We start from the raw sequence: 16380 nt of genomic DNA on the forward strand, positions 1-16380 counted from the left end.
AGTTTCACCTGCGTGAATGAAGCCAATGCACTGCCACTCATCTGAAATCGAAATGTTCAGCACCTTTATTAGACCATGCAATTAGCACAAAATGATACTGAAACACTGATTCACTGTTGGACTTACTTTTATATGTTCTATTATATTAACATTCTGAGATGTAAAATAATCAACTTTTGTTCTGTACTACATAAAGAGAGCAATTATACATCCTGATGATTATTTATAGTAATTGTATGGTAACCATTACAGTAACTAGTAATTACCTAACGTTCATATTTCATTCAATTTTATAAAATAACTTCAAATTTCTGCAACACACTTGTATTTTATGGATTCAAAATACAGCTGTAAAGTCAAGACATGGGCCTCTCAACTATGGTCAGGGTGCAGAGTGGTATTCTTCAGTTATTTGGTGGCATAAAAGAAGTTTTCATTACTGCTGACATAAGGACTCCATTATTTATGGTAATTGCATGTTAATCAATGCAGTGTCTAGTAATTATTATAACAGTTATGTTTCAGTTCCATTACTAGAAAGTGAATTTCCATTATAATGTGTCCTGTATATTCAAAATACAGCTGTAAAAGCTGTGATCCAGGAAAGGTTCTGTTTTAATTTATGGCGAAGGTATAGATTAATATTCTTTATTTTGCTACTGCCCACAACCATAAATTATTTAAAAAAATCTTTCTGTAAGTGGGGAGGGGAGAAGATGCTGAAACTGAAACTGAAAGAAATTTGCATTAGGCGAGAAATAGTATTGGATAGACTGATGGGACTGAAGGCTGATAAATCCCCAGGGCCTGATGGTCTGCATCCCAGGGTACTCAAGGAGGTGGCTCTAGAAATCGTGGACGCATTGGTGATCATTTTCCAATGTTCAATAGATTCAGCATCAGTTCCTGTGGATTGGAGGGTAGCTAATGTTATCCCATTTTTCAAGAAAGGAGCGAGAGAGAAAACAGGAAATATAGACCAGTTAGCCTGACATCGGTGGTGGGGAAGATGCTGGAGTCAATTATTAAAGAGGTAAGCAGTAAAAGGATTGGTCCAAGTCGGCATGGATTTATGAACGGGAAATCCTGCTTGACTAATCTTCTGGAATTTTTTGAGGATGTGACAAGTAAAATGGATGAAGGAGAGCCAGTGGAGGTAGTGTATCTAGAATTTCAGAAAGCCATCGATAAGGTCCCACACGGGAGATTGGTGAGCAAAATTAGAGCACATGGTATTGGGGGTAGGGTATTGACATGGATAGAGAATTGATTGGCAGACAGGAAGCAAAGTGTAGGAATAGACGGGTCCTTTTCAGAATGGCAGGCAGTGGCGAGTGGAGTGCCGCGAGTGGAGTTGCTGGGGCAGCAACTATTTACAATATATATTAATGATTTGGATGATGGAATTAGAAGTATCACTAGCAAGTTTGCAGATGACACAAAGCTGGGTGGCAGTGTGAACTGCGAAGAGGGTGTGAGGAGGTTGCAGGGTGACTTGGACAGGTCGAGTGAGTGGGCAGATGCATGGCAGATGCAGTATAATGTAGATAAATGTGAGGTTATCCACTTTGGCGGCAAAAATAAGGCGGCAGATTATTATCTCAATGAGGTCAGATTAGGTAATGGGGAATGCAACAAGACCTGGGTGTCCTTGTACACCAGTCACTGAAAGTAAGCGTGCAGGTTCAGCTGGCGGTAAAGAAAGCTACTGGCATGTTGGCCTTCATAACAAGAGGATTTAAGTATAGGAGCAAAGAGGTCCTTCTGCAGTTGTATAGGGCCCTGGTGAGACTACATCTGGAGTATTGTGTGCAGTTTTGGTCTCCTAATTTGAGGAAGGACATCCTTGCTATTGAGGCAGGGCAGTGTAGGTTCACGAGGTTAATCCCTGGGATGGCGGGACTATCATATGAGGAAAGATTGAAAAGACTAGGCTTGTATTCACTGGAGTTTAGAAGGATGAGAGGGGATCTTATAGAGACATATAAAATTATAAAAGGACAGGACAAACTAGGTGCAGGAAAAATGTTCTCAATGTTGGGGGAGTCCAGAACCAGGGCCCACAGTCTAAGAATAAAGGGGAGGCCATTTAAAACTGAGGTGAGAAGAAACTTTTTCACCCAGAGAGTTGTGAATTTGTGGAATTCTCTGCCACAGAAGGCAGTGGAGGCCAATTCACTGGATGAATTTAAAAGAGAGTTAGATAGAGCTCTCGGGGCTAGTGGAATCAAGGGATATGGGGAGAAGGCAGGCAAAGGTTACTGATTGTGGATGGTCAGCCATGATCACAATGAATGGCGGTGCTGGCTCGAAGGGCCAAATGGCCTCCTCCTGCACCTATTTTCTATGTTTCTATGTTTCTAAATACATTGTTTCCTTGATGAGGAAAAAAAATGCAATAAATTCATCATTTATTCTCCATTGGTATTCCCGCCAACGCACAGCTGTTTGAAAATAATATTCTGTGTCAATGCCCTAGGAGACAATGGCAAGATCAGAATAGTTCTGATCATTAATACTGTTAAGCAACAATTAAGAAAACCATGTTTAATCTCTCTCTTATTATGATGCATTATGTGCATCGCTAAAAGAGAAAGATCAAACATGGTTTTCTTAATCGCTGCTTAGCAGTATAAATGATCAGAACTATCCAACAAATAGAGAAGTAATGGTTCAAATGCCCAAACATTTGGGACTTGCACCTGAGTCACAGCAGGAAGTAGAGGTGTTGCAGGAAAAAAATCCCTTTTTTTTCTTGGAAAGTGTTTCTTTTTAGAGATTTGATTAAAGGAAAATATCTGCGATCAATCTTATTGTCCCCACTGAGCAGGAAGTGGCAGCAAAGTGTTGGCTAATTAATTTACCCACAAATCCGATAATCACCGCTAAAGAAATAAGCGTGAGAATTGGCACTCTGGCTAATCCACTGCTGCTGTTCCACGTAAAATGTTAGTATGGAAATGTATTAAAACTATAATTTTTAACAATCAGCAAATAAATTTTGTGTTAGAGTTTGATTTATTGTCATGTGTACAGTGAAAATCTTTTGTTGCATGCTAACCAGTCAGCGGAAAGACATTACATGATTACAACCAAGCCTTCCACAGTGTACAGTAACATGATAAAGGGAATAACGTGAATAACATTTAGTGCAGATAAAGCCCATAAAGTCCGATCAAAGATAGTCCGAGGGTCTCCAATGAGGTTGATTGTAGTTCAGGACTGCTCTCCAGATGGTTCAGTTGCTTGATAACAGCTGGGAAGAAACTGTCCCTGAATCTGGAGGTGTGTGTTTTCACACTTCTACACCTTTTTCCCCGATGGGAGAAGGGAGAAGTGGGAGTGGCCAAGGTGCAACTTCTTAATTATGCCTTGATTTTTTAAACACATTTAGTTGACGTTAATTAAACACGTCTGCAGCCAGCAATGGACATTGGTGGGCTCCCTGGCCATTGGTGCCAGCTCTGATTTGTTCTGTACGTTTTCATACCTCTAGTTTCCCTCTGTCCTGACTGCCAGTCTGAAGAAGGGTATTGACCCAAAAGGTCACTTATTCATATATAACATATAACATATAACATATAACAACTACAGCATGGAAACAGGCCTGTCCGGCCCTACCAGTCCACGCCGACCATTCTCCCTGACCTAGTCTCATCTACCTGCACTCATCTACCTACCATAACCCTCCAATCCCCTCCTATCCATATACCTATCCAATTTACTCTTAAATAATAAAATCGAGCCAGCCTCCACCACTTCCACCGGAAGTCCATTCCATACAGCCACAACCCTCTGAGTAAAGAAATTCCCCCTCATGTTACCCCTAAACCTTTGTCCCTCAATTCTGAAGCTATGTCCCCTTGTTGGAATCTTCCCCACTCTCAAAGGGAAAAGCCTACCCACGTCAACTCTGTCCGTCCCTCTCAAAATTTTAAAAACCTCTATCAAGTCCCCCCTCAACCTTCTACGCTCCAAAGAATAAAGACCCAACCTGTTGAACCTCTCTCTGTAGCCTAAGTGCTGAAACCCAGGCAACATTCTAGTAAATCTCCGCTGTACCCTCTCCATTTTGTCGACATCCTTCCTATAATTTGGCGACCAGAACTGCACACCATACTCCAGATTCCTTTTCTCCAGTGATGCTGCTTAACCCACTGAGTCACTCCTGCATTTTGTGTCTGTCTTCAGTGTAAACCAGCATCTGCAGTTCCTTCTTACATAGTATGAATGGTGATTGATGTTACATGTCAACTTGGTTGGCCTGTTTTCATTCTATACTTTTCAATTCAATTCAATTCAATCAGTTACAATTAGAAAATATGCCAGCACTGTTCTTAATAACTGTTTGTTGTAAAAATAATCTTTCTGCCGGTAAATTTAATTATGGCTTTTCATCAGACTGAGGAATGTTCAACTTTGGTTTAAGCAATAAGAACTTTGGGAATCTGTTAATGTTACATGACACTGTGTTTTTTGTTTTTATGATCTATTCAAGGAAACTCATTATTCAGTGGTTCAGTAGCTAAATGGACTGCTTGTTAAGACAGGGACAAATAGACTGAATCATTCTGGTTCAGTTCTTCAATCTGTATTGAATCAGCTGATCTCAGCTGGACGTACTGAACCATAAAGTTGATTTAGTGTTTTTGGCCAAGGGAAGAGAATGTCACATGGATTCTGATCTTCTCCAATAATCCTTGGCTTAGGTTTAAGTTTATTATTATTGTCCCGTGTACTGAGATACAGTGAAAAGTTTGGTTTTGCCTGCTATCCAAACAGATCAGATAAACCATACAGAAACACAACAATAGATAGAGCAAAGAGGAAGATACAAAGTGCAAAATATAGTTCTCAGCATTGTAGCGCATCCGTTCCATAGATTATCCATCAATAGAAGCAAATACTCAGTTGAATGTGGCTACGATCCTTTGGTGTTAATTACCTTGCTAATATCCACAAGATGACTCTATATGTGAGGAATCGCGAACCGGCGGAGCCATCGTGGGCTCACTGATAATTGATTCAGGGCCCAAGAGAGGTCACGAGACAACTTCCACCTAATGCTCAAAACAGCCATTAAATCGGCTGTGCAGATGTTCTTTGGTCCTAGCGTGGGAAGTGAGCCATTTTTAGAAGTGGACCTTCGTAACATGTTGTCATTGAACTCTAAGTAGCTGTTCAATTGTGTTAGCTGAGACTCCTGGGACACATCATGGAGTTATCGAGTTACACAGCATAGGGACAATCCCTTTGGCCCAACTCCTCCATGCTGTCCATGGTGTCTGCATTTAGAGTATATTCCTCCAAACCTTTCCTATCCATGAACCTGTCCAAATATCTATTAAATTCCTTCCATCTCCTCCCATTTGCAGCACCTTAACAACCAATGGCCAGTTTTTCTTGCCCTGATTTTTAATTGCTGAACAACTCTTCCTTTGATAGGGAATGGTGGCTGTCATTTAACAATAAAACTCTTTCTGTCTCCAGGAGAGGGGAGCTAGGAGAGCAAATGTATTTTTAATGTAAAAATTAAGTCATTATTTTCTGATTAATAACCAGGTGCAAGAAAGGACAAAAAACGGCCTACGATTTGTTGGACATGTACAGCATCGAGGTTCCACAGCGACTTCAATGGAAAAGCCTGAAGAAAGTTCAACAAATAACAATATTTTGAATCAAAAGAAGGAGGAAAAGAATGAGCAGAGTGATCGTAATGGAGATAAGCTTGCACAAAGTCAGGATGCAGCAGAAGGAACACACAGGGAGGGATCCCAGTCTGAAACACAAGTTGTTGAGTGTCAAGAGAAAGCTGATGATCAACCAACGGCAAAAATAACCAATCAAAAATCTGAAGAAGATGAAAGGCAGACAGAGAATAAAAGAGCAGCTGGTGGTGAGGTAGAGCACAAGGTTACTGATCAGCAAGTAAATTCATCACCAGCAGAAGCACTGGAAAGCACTGAAGCAGCAGACAGCCTACCTACTGCGGGACCAGCTGGGGGTGAGCCGTCTCCGATGGCAACGAACAAGCTCGCTGAGGGGAAGCCGATTACAGAAGTTCGTGAAGCCAATCAGACCGGCTCTTCTGAGGCAAATGACAGCAAGCAGGAGGTGCAGTCAAAACAAGGAACGGCTGAGGAGATGGCAAAGAGGAATGCTGGCGGTGAGATGCTTTTACTGAACTCTGTTTCAGCCCCTGCAAGATATTTATCTACTGTCATATTTTGTTAGATTTTTAGCAAAGCTATTTAATTTTAAATGAATCTAAGTAGTCGGTCTTGTTTAATAATTCTCAGAATTAAATATGTACAATAAATGAAGAAACAGCATTAGCAAGTCAAACATCTGATTTCACATGCATAGATAAACCAAATTATTTTCTTCTTCTCCAAATCTATTTTAATATTTTGTTTTGTTGATTGGGTCACCATTGAACACCTTGTCTCTTGACAACATTATCACAGTCATACAATCGTTGCTCACATCCTTGGCTTTCTCCACAGATCACGCGTACCCCTCATCTCTAATTAGTCTCAACCAACCCCCCCCCCCCCACAACCTGCCTGACCAGCTGAGTACTTCTGTCTTTACTTTAGATAATTTTGTTTTTGTTTTTGGAGGGTTGACTAAAACATTTTGAGTATTTTGTTCAGTTTCAGACACCCTGTTATAGGAAAGATGTTAAGCTGGAAAGGGTGTGGAGAAGATTTACAAGGATGTTGCCAGGACCCGAGAGCCTGAGAAGCAGAGAGAGGCTGAGCGGGCTAGGACTTGAAGTGCAGCAAGATGGGGGGTGATCTTATAGAGGTGTGTAAGTTCATGAGAGGAATAGAAAGGGTAGATGCTCAGAGGCTTTTACCCAGAGTTGGGGTATCAAGAACCAGAGGACATAGGTGAGGGTGGAAAGATTTAATAGGAACCTGAGTGGCAACTTTTTTTCACAAAGTGTGATAAGTATATGGAATGAGCTGCCAGAGTAGGTAGTTGAGGCAGGTACTAGCACGATATTTCCAAAACATTTGGATAGGTACATGGAGAGGATAGGTTTAGAGGGATATGGGCCAAATGCAGGCAGGTGTGACGAGTGTAGATCAGGCTTGTTAGTCGGTTCTGAGCAAGTTGGGCCGAAGGGCCTGTTTCCATGTTGTTCAACTCTATGACTATGAGATAGAGGATTTAACTCTCAGTGACCATTGACCAAGTAATTTCCGCACCCTTTGTCCAGTACTGTCGTCAGAAATTTTAACCATTGATGAACAAGGCTAGAGGAGGGAGTCAAAAGGTAGTTGTTACTATTTTTCTGATTGGAGCCCTATAACTAGTGGAGTGCCACAGGGGTCCACAGTGGTTAGTTATCTATATTAACGATTTGGATGACAATGTAGTTAATACTTTTCAAAAATTTGTAGATGACACCAAAATTGGTGATATAGTGGACAGTAAGGAAGGTTATCTGTGTTTACAACAGATCTAGATCAGATAGTACGCTGGGCCAAGGAATGGCAACTCTGACAGGTGTGAGGTGTTGCACTTCAGTATGTCAAAGCAAGGCAGGACTTTCACAGCACATGATAGAGGTCTGGAGAGTTTTGCGGAACAGATCTGTGAGTATAGTTAAATGGTTTCCTAAAAGTGCCAAGTCATGTGGACTGTGTGGTGAAGAGGTTGTTAGGGACACTTGCCTTCATTCGAAACATTATTTAGCACAAAATTTGGGACATCATGATGCAGCTGTTCAAGTTGTTGGTGAGACAATACTTGGAGTACTGTGCACAGTTCTATCATTAAGTTGGAAAGGTTGTAAAAGAGATTTACCAGGATGTTACCTGGGCTTGTGGGCATGAGTTATTGGGAGCTATTTGAAAGGCTGTGACTTATTTCTTTGGAGCGAAGGATGCTGAGGGGTGACTTCAATGAGCTTTACAAGATCTTGGGGGCCAAAGATAAAATGAATGCTCACAGTCTTTTTCCCAGGGTAGAAGATTCAGACCCTAAACGCTGCCTATCGTTTCCTCCACAGATACTGCCTAACTTACTGAGTTACCCCAGCACTTTGTGTTTTGGGTATAAGCTTGTGAAAGAGGAGATATTTAAGAGGGATCTCATGGGCAACCTTTTTCACACAGAGGGTAGTTCGTACCTGGAATGAGCTACCAGAGAAGATATATAAATGGACACAATTAGGACTTTTAAAAGGTATTTGGGCAGATATTTGGATAGGAAGGGGTTAGAGGACTATGAACCAAATGCAGGCAAATGGATTAGCCCAGAATACCAACTGGGTCAGTATGAGCAAAATAGGCTGTGGAGCTTGTTTATGTTCTGTATATGACATAGAAACATAGAAAATAGGTGCAGGAGGAGGCCATTTGGCCCTTCGAGCCAGCACCGCCATTCATTGTGATCATGGCTGAGCATCTGTTGTACGGCCTCCACCCAGGAATTCAATTTCTGTACAGTCTGAGCTAAGACCAAAACACAAGCAATCTCCTACAGAAAACATTACCTTTTGTTTGCCATTTCTTTGACTGTTTCATGGTTTTGTTTCATTAATGGCCTGTCTCTTCGCCCTTGCCACTTAAGGGGATTAGAAAAAAAAACAGTATTCACCATCATCTCCTATGATTCTGCACATTTTATAAATCAACATACCCTTGTCGTTAATTACATACTTTAAGAATATAAATGTGTCTCTTTGACCTTCAAGTGCTTTGAAAAACTATCACACTCCCAAATAATTCAATGTTAATTTTGCAGGTTACATCTGGGACACTGTCAAATGCTCATGGCAATCAGTTGGTTTCTGTGTTGTTTTTGGGAAGTCCGGCTGTCAAGTTTGAAAGCTCTCAATAATCCGTTCCCTTCCCACAGCAGATCAGAGATCTTTATTACAACTGTGGATTCTGGACACTATTCAGAACATGCATTAAAAAAAATGCCCAATAGAAGAAAACAGACGTACTTAATAAAACTACAGAAGCTATGTATTGTGCGTGCCATTAAACTGTCATTGTTGCATGTGCACTTTTGGTAACCACTTTCATGAATGTGTACATTAAAGAATTAAAGGGAACAGTTGTCCTGAATAGTAGTAACCAATCCAAATAAACATTCAGGAGCATTAATATTATTTAAATTTCTATTTCAAAATAAAGTTGTGTCTAAACATTTTAAACTGTCAGGATATTTTTCCCAAGAACTAGCAATCTTCAAACACAAACCCCCAGAGTCACTTCCAGTTGGCCTATATTCAGCTTTAGTGATGTTGAAACCAAACATTTTAGGCAATGCCATGATTTATTTATCAAGTTGTTATTCAGAACCAAAGATTCCGTAATTCCATTCTCAATTAAACTTTTATGAAACAAACTTTGAAAATGGCAGCAAATCCGATAAGCAGAGATGGGAAGCAGAAACAGGGAGCTGCAATAAATGCCCAGTGGTGACTATTTATATCTGCTCAACTCACATTTAGAAATTAATCTTTCATGTCATGAAATATCCTGAGGAGCTCTGGAGGTTGTGGATAACAAACAAATGGAAGAGAATGTAAACTTAAAAGTTGTGGTCCAAGAGGCAAATATTGAAGATACATTTTGAAGGTGTTCTATAAACAAAATCTAAATACATAGACAGGAGTAGAGAAGTATTGCTGCATTATATTATTACCTTAATATTATAGATTATATAATTGTAACTTATAAATTTACAGAATTAAACTTTTTTGTGTTTCTTTCCAGAAAATGAGATATTTCTCCTTTTCGATAAACAACGAAGGCAGAAATCTTGCAACTATTATACTGCAACAATTCCACTGAAGATCAGTAAAAAGGGAGAGGATATCAGCAGTTTAGATGCAGACTGGCTAGATCACATGACAGAACACTTCACTAAGGGAGCCCTGTTAGTGGATGCTTTGATTTGTCTGGGAACACCGACAGGTACGGAAACCAAAACCTACAATGGATTAGCTTTGATTGGTGAGTTGAAGGGCCTGTTTCCACGCTGTACCTCTCTACCACTCTACGACTCTCTATGACTGACGCTAGTTTGTAATGCTAACCCGCCTCTGCTAATTTTTGGTGGGAGATGGAGAATGATATATCACTTATGTAAAGGCCGTCGGGGTGGTGCGGGGGCAGACTTTAAAGGCCACCAGCTCATAGTCGTCTGCACTCTACAGGATGGCTCATAGAGTCATGGAATCATACAGTGTGGAAACAGGCCCTTTGACCCAACTTGCCCACACCGACCAACATGTCCCATCTACACTAGTCCCATCTGCCTGCATTTGGCCCATACCCCTCTAAACCTGTCCTATCCATGTACCTGTCTGAATGTTTCTTAAACGTTGCGATAGTTCCTGTCTGTGGCAGGTACTGGCAGCAAAAGTTGTGGCAGCAAAGCCTCCAGCTAAACGAACCCGCCGAGCTGCCAAAGGCTGGAGCAGCTGTGATGATCACCCTAGGAGCCACAGTCCATGTCGTACTTGATTTGGCCATCTGTAATATTTGCAACTCTTTATTAACATTGTGAAGTACAACAGATTGACCAGAAGTGTGTTTCATGTTTGGACAGATTCAATCCCTAAATCGGTCGATGGGCTTTTTATCTTTGAAGGAGTTTCTGAGGAAAAGTATGAACCTTACGATGCCATCGTTGTGGAGCAGTGGACAGTGATGAACGTAAGTGGTCGTGCGCGGTCTGCAGTACATCTGTGTAACATGGGACCAATGACAAATGTCCAGCAGCTGATAAACTCAAAACTGGGGATAGGGTTCTTGTTGCACCTCTCTTTGACTTTATGACTCTCTATGCCTGACTCTAGTTTGAAATGCTAACATAACTTGGCAGGGATGAATGGAAATGTTAAGTAATAGGGAATACGTTTATGGAGGAACAGTTGAATCATTAGGATTTTTATAAATTGTTTCTCTTTGTACAACTGTAAAATATCGCAGAGCAATTATACTGAATAGATCTAAAAACCCAAACAATCATTTTAAATCATGATCCACCCTGAACAATGAACACAGGCAGTATGCAAGGTAATATATGAAATACATTCTGTATACTAAACTGCCTGACTGTAAAGCCTTCGTATGTTGTTAATGGACATCATTTTTTATGTAAATCAATTCACAATGGTTACCTGGATTACTCTCATCATAATATGCTTTATTAGCCAAGTATGTTTTGCAACATACGAGGAATTTAATTTCTGAGAAATAATTTCAGACTCCCAAGGTTAAGGGGGTTATGTTAGTTGCATGTGAAGTTTTAAATTGTCAGCCATGGATGTCGTATATAGGCTAGCTGAAAATAAAAGCTGTACACTTTTAGACATTGTGAATAATTAATAACCCATTCTGCATGAGTGGAACATTCAGAAATCGTTAGATGTTGCTTCAGAAGGGTGTTTGCAAAACCACTGCAAGCTTCCTGTTTTGATATGAATATGAAGCATGTGAGATTGTGATAAATACACTGAAACCAGAGTAATGTGATATAATGATCATATTCTTCCTATCAGAAATTGAGCTCACTATGAGAAAGAAATGTGCTAAAATTGGCAGCTCAATGCATTGCACAAAAATGTTAAGTAGCTTGCAATTGCAAACCAACCATTCACATATTCTCCTCATTCAGTCTGATGAAGTGTCTTGACCAGAAACATCACCTGTCTCTGTTCTCCAGAGATGCTGCCTGACCTACTGAGTTACTTCAAAACTTTGTGTTCTTTTCTCCTCATCAAACGACATCTGCTTAACCCAACAAATTATGGAGAAATCAGAAAGGGTCAGTGATAGCATTTCACATAATTTCTTCTCTCTGAATTAAATGTTAATGTATCTTTATTTGTTTTTTAACCTATCACTGATTCAATAGAAGGCTGTACACTGCACCTACTGATATTAAGATAAAACAAAATATTCTAAAAATAGGAGGCATGAAAATTACACCATTCTCGCACTGATATCTTGTGGCTTTTACACACAGCCATAAGATGGTTGATCTTAAACCATCTCATCAAACATAATGCACAATACACTGGGTTCCTAACCCCACTCCCTCCCCCACCCTTTCCTGTAGATAGTGACACACAATCATAAGCGGCAGTGGGAGATACCGACTTGGGGCTGTGCACCCCCATGTTCTAACCATCTTGGAGGGTATGCTGCCAACCATCATTGAATGGCCCATTCGTGCTGCTCTGCCAGACCCAATCGGCTTCCTCAGATCCTATTGACCCCATCTACCCCACAATGCCTAATGGTACAGGCTCTTCCGTTTCCCTGCCTCCCGTCAGCACAACTTCATCACCAAGCCTGCCCTACAGGTAGCTGAGATGTGTAGATGACCAGAACATGGAGAAGCAGAAGAGATGGTAACGATTACGATACACTTTAATTCCCCTTCCCATTCCAACGCTAACATTTGTACCCTAGGCATCCTCCATTGTCAGAGTGAGGCTAAATGCAAATTGGAGGAACTGCAGCTCATATTTTGCTTGGGCAGTATACAATCCGGTGGCATAAATATTAATTTCTCTAACTTCAAGTAACCCGTGCATTCCCTCTCTCTCCATCCCTCCCCACCAAAGTTATATTAGCTTCAAAGTCGCCTTGTTGAGTCTCATTGTCTGCACTCGTTCTCACCTAGCAAACAGATAACAAAGGCCTGTTTCCTTTATCATCGTTACTTTTTTGCATATCTTTCATTCATTTGATCTATATCTCTCTCCGTCACTGTCTATATCTCTTGTTTCCCTTTCTCCTGACTCTGAAGAAGGGTCTCGACCCGAAACGTCACTTATTCCTTTTCTCCAAAGATGCTCTCTGACCCGCTGAGTTGCTCACAGCGTTTTGTGTCTATCTTCGGTTTAAACCAGCATCTGCAGTTCCTTCCTACGCAGTTTACCAGAGGTTGTGTAGGGTCAGGCTGTTGCAACACTGCCGTGGATTATTGCATTGAGAAAGAGCCTGCAAGTTCACTCTAAACCTTTCCAATCCACATTCTGTCCAAATGTCTTTAGATTAGAGATTAGATTAGAGAGATACAGTGCGGAAACAGACCCTTCGGCCCACCAAGTCCGTGCCGAGCAGCGAACCCCATTACACGAGCACACACCACACACTACTGACAATTTACAATCTTTTTACCGAAGAAAATGAATCTACAAAACCTATTTCCAGCAAAATGACAACTTTTCTATGGTAGGGTGACCTAAATTGAACACAGTACTTCAAGTGTGGTCTCACCGATGTCTTGTACAAGTGTAACATAACGTTCCAACTTATATTCTGATAGCTTGAGCTCTCTCTGCTCTTTGTTCATTCCCCCTGTCATTATTTTTTCAAAAGGAATGTCTATTATTATGCAGATCTGGTACCAGCAATCCTTTACACAGACTTAAAGTAAAACAATCCTTCGGCATCTGCCGCACATGCTCTCTGCATGCGTTGGTGACTTGAGAGTACACTTGTAAAACTCATCAAAACATAGAAAGCAGTCCGAACAAAATTTTCCAACAGTTACCCTGTAAATGTAATTCAAATAACACTGGAGGTCACTAAGAGGGGGTGATCTCTGGCACACTTTCACACATGGGAGGCACCAAAGTGCTGGCATCATGTAACGATAATATGATCCGCTGCTCAGCAGACCTCTGGTCGAGATTCGTTGCTCACATACCAAATCTTCAGCAATAACACATCTGGCACAGTTTCCAACAGATGTTGTCATCTGCATTTAGGAAGCCATTTCAGTGTACAAATAGCACTGGAAGCACCCAAACACCAGAATGTGCTAAATCTCAGTGTTTCAGCCTCTTTCTCTGTCCCTGAGCTTTTAGTACCATATACAAGTAGTAGTTTAGTTTGGTTTAGTTTATTGTCACGTGTACCGAGGTGCAGTGAAAAGCTTTTGTTGCGTGCTAACCAGTCAGCTGAAAGGCAATACGTGATTACAATCGAGCCACAACCAAAGCCTCCCGTATTCCCAATTCCAAAGTATCCAGGTCTTCAGGAATTAAGTCACCATCATTGGCCATGGAATTCTGTGACCTACATTCACTTCTTAACAATTGTGTTCATTGACTCACTAGTGCAGGTTTACACCACACCACATCTGGCAAATCTGATAGAAAACCTTGGGACAGAAATCTGTCAGGGATCAGGCATTGCAATCGCTTCATGGACTCTCCTGCTCCTCTTGTTTAGCTCTTAAGGTTGATTGAAACTAAACTGACCCCTTTGCGATTGACACATAACACATAATCCAAATATCGATGAGTGAGAAGAATTCCACTTCTAACTAAAAGCAGGGGTGATTTTCTTTCTTCCTCATCAAACCAAAATCGCCCAATGTTCAATTAAAAACAGTGTAAAGTTGAGGAAGTATTACTATTTGGATCAGAATACATGCACGCTCAGTCATAATCTTGGTCATCTCCAAGGGAGCAAAGAGAACTTTGCCAGAGGAAGGGAGCATGCACCGACAACTGAGGAACGCAGGCTGGTTTGTGACCTTGTGTTGGGCTGAAGGGTCTATATCCACGCTGTATAGCTCCATGACCTCCAAAGCATCTGAAGAATAGAACTGACAGTACACTGCAAAAAGCACATTAAAACCTTTCAGGTGCCGGTAAAAATGTCATTGTTCTATTATACATGGGTAACATGGTGGAAAGGAAAAAAATTCCTACAACATATAATTCCAGGTGGAGTATATTGTTGTCTTTCAACTTTTTGAATGCATTTTGATGCTTTGACATTTAAGTGCGTTTCACCAATTCTCTTTATTAGCTGGTACTGCATAATTCAGCATTATACAGAATAGAGCACAGAGGGGATTGAAAACAAAATGCAAAGTCAAAAGGCACAAACAAACAATATAATTCAAGAATAACTTTTTTAAATGAACCTCAAATACATTTTTTTTTCTGGGAAATATAACTTGCCTTTTGGTGAGAGGAACCAAACAATATCATTTTACAGTTCCTCAATGATTTGTGTGTAAGTCAATAGCATCTGTAATTCTGCGGCTCACTGTATAATTGTTCTGACTTCACATTGCTCTCTTGCACAAACTCACGTGAGATGGTTCACAGTGAAGATCTCTGTTCCTACGCCATGTATTGCTGTTCCCTGATCTAATTGAGATTTTGTGAGTTTTAACTTGCAACTTCATTAAAACATAAATTTAAAAAAACATTCTTTGAAATATTTAAATATGGTGCAATTGCATTAATGATTAAAAATGAGTTTGGCAGAAAAATAAGCACCGTTTAAGCAGTGTCCAGTTCACCTCTTTGAAAGTAACACAGTGTTAATACAAAGAAGCAGAACTACACAGAACTAACCTGGTTATGTTCCAGCAGTAAGCATCTTAATAATTTATGAACATTTGAATTGGTATCCTTATTCCAAAGAAAGAGCATCTTTGAATGCCCACTCACTGATGCAGTTCCTTGGCGGGATAATTTATTTGATTTCCCTTCAGAATGAGTTTCCAACATGATTGCCCAGATATTCAACTTTCATTAGTGGTGCTGAGCATGCTACAATTGCAGAGGCTGAGTACAACAACCATTCATGACTATAGAGAACGTGTAGCACCATTTTCTCCACAAACATTTTTAAAAATAGTACACAATATTGTGACAACACAATGTTCAATAGTTTTACATGGCTGATTTGGGAATGCAACTCCAATGGAAATTCCTATACAGCCAGCAGAAACTCTCAGCTGGAAAGTTAAACATATAAATGTCACCATAGTAATTCCACCTGATTGTGTCACTTGTTCTGAATATTTTAAGTGTATTACTTCACATTTAAGCTTCTTCTGAGATAATTTTACCTGAATCTTAACTTATTTTATCCATTGTCAAAATATTATTTTTACGTTATTGCTCATACTGGGAAAGAAGTGTTTAGCTTCTGAAGGACTTAACACCAAAGTAGAAACCAAATTTGAAATAAAATTAATTGACCTTTATAAGGAGAGATATGAGTATAAAGTGTAAATTTAGAAATTGGTTGCAGTATTTCAATTGGCCAATAGGTTATTCGAATCGCAGAAATACCTCCAGGTTTAGTAAAATATTTACTTTTTGCTAGAAGCATTTAAAAGAACAAAGCATTAGAAAAAATAAGGTGAAAATGTTGGTTAAAAATGAATGGCACAACTGAATTTCCATAAAATGATAATAGGTGTCTGAAATGTTATATTCTTCAACATAAAGAAAATGAACCTCACATTATTGGTACATTTATCAAAATAATCCATTTTAATAAGCTTTGGAAGTTCCACTTGTGCCCAAGTTGACATTTCACTAAAGTTTTACATCATGGGGATTATCTGAACTCGATT

The 16380-nt window shown here is 40.1% G+C and overlaps 1 protein-coding gene across 4 annotated transcripts in view; it reads left to right on the forward strand.

Moving 5' to 3' along the window:
- LOC144604029 (raftlin-like) overlaps positions 1-16380 on the forward strand; it is an 85451-nt gene that overhangs the window by 57559 nt on the left and 11512 nt on the right. For 3 of the 4 annotated variants that reach the window (XM_078418072.1, XM_078418053.1, XM_078418062.1), the window contains exons 5-7: positions 5563-6166; positions 9744-9983; positions 10582-10688. In XM_078418072.1, coding sequence (XP_078274198.1) covers positions 5563-6166; positions 9744-9983; positions 10582-10688 — 951 coding nt within the window. The remainder of the gene's footprint in view (positions 1-5562; positions 6167-9743; positions 9984-10581; positions 10689-16380) is intronic. The other variant, XM_078418081.1, reaches the window with a different exon arrangement.

The sequence above is a fragment of the Rhinoraja longicauda genome, chromosome 2 (assembly GCF_053455715.1).
Source record: "Rhinoraja longicauda isolate Sanriku21f chromosome 2, sRhiLon1.1, whole genome shotgun sequence".
NCBI lineage: Eukaryota > Metazoa > Chordata > Chondrichthyes > Rajiformes > Arhynchobatidae > Rhinoraja > Rhinoraja longicauda.